Source organism: Miscanthus floridulus, chromosome 10, assembly GCF_019320115.1.
Source record: "Miscanthus floridulus cultivar M001 chromosome 10, ASM1932011v1, whole genome shotgun sequence".
NCBI classification, from domain to species: domain Eukaryota; kingdom Viridiplantae; phylum Streptophyta; class Magnoliopsida; order Poales; family Poaceae; genus Miscanthus; species Miscanthus floridulus.
In genome coordinates this window covers 46,058,502-46,065,694 of record NC_089589.1, presented here as the reverse complement: position 1 = coordinate 46,065,694, position 7,193 = coordinate 46,058,502, and the positions used below count along the sequence as shown (strand labels likewise).

The window sequence follows — 7,193 nt, the reverse complement described above, 5'->3', positions numbered from 1 at the left end:
AAATGACATGTATCTGCAAAAAGCACCTCTTGGTTCTATTGAAGAATGATTCCACCTGCTCAAATTCAAATTCCGGTCCCATGTTTTATGCAGAGGAATGCTTTTAGTTGCAAATGCACTTAGGTGTGTGGAACTGTGGATACAGCTGTTATGCTCATGGGGTATAGTTCTGTTAAGGTGTGTGCACCAGGTGTCAGTAGTTAGCTTAAACCCATTTACTGCAGGGTAGTTGCCAACCTGTTCTTGTTAAATAACTGCTCCCTTATAAAAGATACATCTTCCATCTGGTTGTGTTCTCATATTCCATCTCAGCCTTTAATCTCATTTCTCTTAGTTAGACGCATATTCATGAAGTGGGGACACTCGAGAGATTGCTGCATGAAACAAATGATGATTCTATAGTCTTAGTGCAAACATGGAAATAGAAGGCAGCAGGAACCGCATCTCCTCGTCATGTTGTCCTGGTAGAATAGAACCAGTGGGAATGTAATGTTCTCCTCTGTCCACAGACCGCTCTTTCGTCGGCTGACTCATCGTGTGATAGTCACTACTGGAGGCCGCGGCTTTGCCGAGTGTTTTTACACTCGGCAAAGAGCCCTTTGCACTCGGCAAAGGCTTTGCCGAGTGTAGCACTCGGCAAAGTCCGCTCAGCAAAATTTTTCTCGGCAAAGGGTCTTTGCCGAGTGCTTTTTATCGGCGCACTTGGCAAAATAAAAAACAATTTTGCCGAGTGCTTGGGGCGGCACTCGGCAAAATATTTTCGGCCGTTGCGCGCCGGCCGTTAACGGTTATTTTGCCGAGTGCCCGACCCAGCACTCGGCAATTTTTTTTTATTTTTTTTTTATAAAATTACTTTGCCGAGTGCCCCAATCTAGGCACTCGGCAAAGTTTTTTTTATTTTTTTTTAAAAAAGTACTTTGCCGAGTGCCCCTGCCCAGGCACTCGGCAAAGTTTTTTATTTTTTTTTTTTAAAAAATTACTTGCCGAGTGCCCCTGCCCAGGCACTCGGCAAAGTTTTTTTTATTTTTTTTAGATAATTTCTTTGCCGAGTGTCCCTGTTTAGGCACTCGGCAAAGAATTTCTGGATTTTGTTTAAAAAAATACTTTGCCGAGTGCCGCGGCGAGGCACTCGGCAAAGAATTTTTTTTTTTGAAAAAACTTTGCCGAGTGCCTTTCCCATGGCACTCGGCAAAGACCCCGAGAATTGTAATTTTTTTACATTCCATTGTAACAGACAATATATATATATATATATATATATATATATATACATCAATCATCACATCTATATCACCAACATGCATTATATATCACAAGCACACGTATATTTAATAAATCCATCGAAAATCCATCACAAATGCACCAAAGTTCAACATCACAAGTTTATTATTACAAGTTCAACATCACAAAGTTCAACATCCCTACTGCGGCGGTGGAAACTGCAGGTGTGGCCCCCTGGACAGCGGTGAAGGACCGGACTGCGGCAAAGGGTTGACGTGATCAGCCGCCGGTGACACACTAGCGGGATTGTTTGAACCCACCGACGGAGGCTGCACAAAAGAGAAGAGATTGCATGTGTTAGACTCAAAATTGAAAATTTCGGCAGCACCTCCCCTACATGGGGAGGTTTCCAACCTGCAAGAAACAACGACACGAAGGCCGACAATCACAACTGCACGAAGGCCGAAAATCACAACGACACGAAGGCCGACAATCCCAACGGCACGAACGCATTAAACTTTCATACTCACAGGAGTGAAGTGTCGAACTGGAGCTGGAGCTGGCAACTGCACTTGGACACCCGATGCTTGCCCGATGGTTTGCATGATCTGATACATGTCCGCCATCTGCTTCTTCATGGCCTCCAGCTCTGCGGTCAGGAGCGCTTGCGTCTCCGTTGTCTCTGCCAGCTCGGCCTACAGTGTTTCAATCACATGTTTCAGTAATGCAAATCTGATCAATGTGTGTAACGTTCAATGTACGACGAGTGAAACCGGAATTACCTGAAGTTCGTCGAACCGCGACAGTGTTGGAGTAGGCCGTGCGCGTATGGGAAGGCTTCTGGCCATGCTCCGTGCCCTCACGTCGGAGAGAGAGAGGGTGCAGAGCTCGAGGAGTCTGCGCCGTCTGCAATCCACAACCGCCCGTGCTTCCTGCCTTGCCCCAGCCTCATGATCACCTCTATCTCAAGGGGCTCAGTGCTCAGATTGTGATCTGAGCCACGGAGCACCCTAACCGCCTCTGTGTAGTCTCTGACCTTAGCGTGGACGCTCGGGTCAGAGTAAGCCTGGGCAGGGGCATCCGGGTTGAAGACGACACTGGATTTCACTGGGCCCATGTGGGACACAACCATGCCCCAAACTCCGACACCGGCATGTCCGGGTGTGCCATCTCCTACGAGAAAGACGGCAAGATGATTAGAAATCAGGCAAAATTGAGCGTTAGAATAGATAAATGACATCTCGTACAAGTGCCTGCTTGAATGCGGGGAGGTTGCGGCTGCCTTGGTGGTGAGTTGGAGTGGTCCTCAATGCCCGCTTCCGCTTGCCTTGCTCGTGCTTTGCGATGTACGCCGGGTCAAGGTACCTGTCCACGATCGTCGACCATGCCGATCTATGCGACATGCACCATGAGGCCGGCACCTACACATCATCCAGTGTTTGACATATAAGAAGATCAATTCTGGACCTACTAAATCTAAAAATGAATTAATATTATTCACCTACCTGAAGGTACTGCTCCTTGGTCACGCCACCTTTCTTGCGCCAGTTTTGTTGAGGGGCTCTTTCTTGATGGACCTATAGTAGTCGACATGGACCTAGAGTCGTGCCTCGTGAATCATGTCGCCGACATACTTCTTATAGGCTCTGTGTGCCATCTGATCTGCCAGGGTCTCTCTACCTTCTTCGGCCTTGAAGTACCTCTGCATACATACACGATGTATCCGTTCATTATTTCAATAAAAGACTTAAGCAATGGAGGAGATGTATTGAGCTATGTTGTACATTTCTTGCGAAGAGTCTTTAGACATCGCTCGATTGGATAGCACCAACGGGCCTGCACGGTCCCTCCCAATCGTGCCTCGGTTGGGAGGTGCACAATCAGATGCTGCATCAGCAAGAAGAAGCCGGGTGAAAAGATCTTCTCAAGCTCATAGACCAACTCAGGTGCCATAGTTTCCAATTCTATAATGACGGTCGAAGATAGCTCCTTGGCACAAAGCTCGCGAAAGAAGTAGCTCAACTTTGCCAGCACTAGCCAGACATGCTCAGGGACATAGCCTCGAACCATCGATGGAAGTATGCGCTCAATCCATATGTGGTAGTCATGACTCTTCATCCCATTGACTCGCAGAGTCTCTAAGTTCACTCCCCTGCTCGGATTCACTGCATACCCATTAGGGTACATTAAATTCTTGATCCATCTAAGTACTTCCCTCCTTTGATCGATTTTCAAGACATAGGGGGGCCTAGGCCTTCTCCACTGCTTTCCTATTGCAAGAGGCCGCATCTCTAGGTTTGGCCTATCGCACAACGTCGCCCGGTCCACTCTAGCCTTAGGGTTGTCCTTAGACTTGTCAGTGTCCATGAGCATTGCCCAAAGTGCCTCGGCGATATTCTTTTCAGTGTGCATGACATCAATGTTATGGGGCAGTAGGAGGTCATCGAAATAGGGGAGCATCGTCAAGCCAGACTTATGAGTCCACATATGTTGCTCACCATATCCCACGAAACCACCATCTTTGTTGGGCATGAGAGCATCTATCTGAGCACAAACCTCCGCCCCAGTCCTCAAGTGCGGTCTAGGGTCCATCACTTTGACGCCTTTCGTAAAGCTCTTGACGTCTTCTGTGAATGGATGGTCAAGAGGGAGGAATTGACGATGTTTGTCGAACGATGAATACTTGCCACCCTTCTTCAACCATATGAACCTCATAGCTTCCTTGCATATTAGGCATGGGAACTTCCCCTAAACACACCAGGCGCACATTAACCCGTACGCCAGGAAGTCATGCAGGGAGTAGTGGTACCAGACGTGCATTTTGAAGCTAGTCTTCGTAGCTCGGTTGTATGTCCACACCCCTTTGACCCAAGCATCGATCAACTCATCTATCATAGGCTCCATGAAGACACCCATATTACTCCTCGGGTGTCCAGGGATTATCAACGATAGGAACACAGTATGCCATTGAAAGGAGACGCCGGGGGGGGGGGAGATTTAGGGGGATGATGAACACGGGCCAACATGTGTATGGTGCAGCCATCATGCCATATGGATTGAACCCATCTGTTGCCAGCGCGACATGTACATTACGAGCCTCCTCTGCTTTGAGAGGATGCCACAAATTGAAGTACTTCCATGCATCAGCATCGGATGGATGTACCATCTTCTCAGGATTGTATCGTGTGCCGTTTTTGTGCCTTGTCATCTGTTTCGTGGATTCCTCGGTCATGAATAGCCATTGGAGCCTCGGCAGGAACGGAAGGTGTTGTAGGACTCTCATGGGGATCTTAAGCTGCCTCTTTTGGCCATCGCCTGAGTCTACCTCCACGTACCTGGTGGATTTACACTTTGGGTAGTACTTTGCATCCGTGTGTTCTTTCCTAAATAGGACGCACCCCTTTGGACACACATGTATCTTGTCATACGACATCTTAAGTGCAAGAAGGAGCTTCTCTGACTCGTACAAGTTCTTCAGCATAATGTGTGTTTTTGGTAGCATATCGCTCCACACAGCCACCATCTTGTCGAAGCCTTCTCAACTTAGGTTTAACTCGGCCTTCAACCCCATTACGTGACCAATGGCATCCAGCTGAGAAACATTAGTATGATTCTGAAGGGGTCTCTATGCCGAGTCCAACATTAGGTAGAAGGCATCTGCGGTAGCCTCCATCTCCTCCTTGTCACGTCCATCAGTGAACTGAGCTTGGTGCGTGTCATCCAGCATGTCTGCAACCCTGGCATCATCATCGAAAGCCTCGAGCCATGGTCTCACCACCTCCTCCCTGATACGATCGGCTTCACCATGGTGGATCCACCGGTGGTAGCTCAGAGTAAATCCAAACTTCACAATATGTTTACCCAAGGTTAACCTATCTTTCCTTCTTCTGTTGTCACAACCGTTGCACGGACAAACCACTAGAGAATGGCCTCCAGCACTCTCACCAAATGCATGCTGTAAGAATTCTTCGACCTTGACTATAAACAGCAAGTCATAATCGTGCTCGTCTCTCTGGAGCGTGTACATCCACTCACGGTCCTCCATCCTTTAACAGACGTATCAACACATATGAGTCACCATCAATTGCATCTACGCGGTGTCCCTACTCTCTAATAGGTGAGGATAGGTCCTAATCCCACCCGCGGATCTGTAGATGAGGTTAGTTTCCATGCTCCACTCCTATCCGAGATGGAATTTCGGCAGCACCTCCCTACTGTTCTCCTAATACACGTCCTGCAAGGGAGAGTGTGTATCCAGAGAACAACAGGGGGTGATGTCGAAACACCATCTTAGACCGAAGCGGACCATGGAAACTAACCCATCTACGCATCCGTGGGCTGTCCAAAAAACGTGGACAATCCGAAACAGAAACGCTCGTAGATATGCAAAGATCTACATACCTCCAAAGATATATCTTTCGAACGGGAGACGCCTAACTAGGCTACACCGATCTACGACGACAGACAAGCGGAAAAAGAAGTGATTTATACCTAGGGCGTCGGTGAAGTCAGGCTAGCGAGGCAGTGGCGAGTCGACGCAGTGCAGGCAGACCCGTGACACCGACAAAGATGATCGGGGACCTCCGAGTCACCTCCGACAGGTCCTGCTCTACAAAAGAAGAAACACGACACTATAAGTTCAAAATTTTAGCAGCACCTCCCCTGCACGGGGAGGTTTCCAAAACCTGCAAAAAACAACAGCACAAAGGCCGACAATCACAAACGACACAAAGGCCAATAAGCACAACGGCACGAAGGCCGACATCACAACGGCATGAAGGCCGACAATCACAAACGGCACGAAAGCCGATAAGCACAGCGGCACGAAGGCCGAGCGGAGAAAGGGTGGATATACCTTGCCCATGCTCATAGGTGGTTCGGTGATGGTAGGGGCATCGGCGGGATGGGCACGCGGAGAAGACGGCCGAGGCACCTCCTCCTCCCCTCCACCTCGGCTTCCTCCCCCTCTCCCCTCCCCCCTTCTCCTCCTCCTTCCTCTCCTCCTCCTCCTTTCCTTTTCTTCTCTTTTTTCCTTCTCCTTCTTTTTCCTTTTCCTTCTCTTTCTTTCTCCTCTTTTTTCTTCCTTCTTCTTCCTTCTTCTTCCTTCTTCTCCTCCCTTCTTCTTCTTACTGCTGCTTCCTCCTCCTTCTTCCAAGCCGGCGGCAAGACCAGGGGAGCACGGGGGCACGTGGGGCCGGTGCATGCAGGGGAGGACGGCCGCGTGCGCCGGCGGTGGCAGCACGCGCGGACGGCGGCGGCGCGCGCCTAGGAGCCGCGCGGCTAGGCTGGGGGGTGGTCGGGGGCGGGCAATGCAGGGGCGGGGGCACGCGGTGGCGGAGGCTCGCCGGCGTGGCCACGCGGTGGCGGGGGCTCACCGGTGTGGGCCCGCCGTCGCGGCGGAGCGGGGGTGGCAGCGCTGGCGGGTCGGGGATGTGCGCGCCGGGACCGAGCAGAGCGGGCGGGCAGCGCGGCTGGGCTGGGGGTGCTCAGGGGCGGGTGATGCAGGGGCGGGGGCGCACGGTGGCGGGGGCTCACCGACGTGGGCGCGCCGGCGCGGCAGAGCGGGGGTGGCGGCGCTGGCGGGCCGGGGATGCGCACGCCGGGACCGAGCAGAGCGGGTGGGCAGCTAGGGTTCTGGGATGGGGGGGATTTTGGGCCGGCGGCCCGTTTTCTATTTTTAGCCTTTGCCAAGTGCTCCAGAAAGGGGCACTCGGCAATTTTTTTTTTATTTTTTAAAAACATATTTTGCCGAGTGTAAGCCTTGGGCACTCGGCAAATTTGTTTTTTTAATTTTTTAAAACTTATTTTGCCGAGTGCCAGCGCCAGGCACTCGGCAATTTTTTTTTAAATCAACTTTGCCGAGTGCCCCCTGGGCCGGCACTCGGCAAAGCCCACTTTGTCGAGTGCCCCCATGGCACTCAGCAATATATATATATTTTTTATTTTGGGCCCAAATTTTTTTTCTGTGGCCT

At 50.6% G+C, this 7,193-nt stretch overlaps 1 protein-coding gene across 1 annotated transcript; it reads left to right on the top strand.

The window, feature by feature from the left end:
• The first annotated feature begins 6,422 nt into the window (after positions 1-6,422).
• On the top strand, positions 6,423-6,851 carry LOC136488548 (uncharacterized). Its single transcript, XM_066485449.1, has one exon. The coding sequence runs from the start codon at positions 6,423-6,425 to the stop codon at positions 6,849-6,851; it is 429 nt and encodes a 142-aa protein (XP_066341546.1).
• Positions 6,852-7,193: the final 342 nt, after the last annotated feature.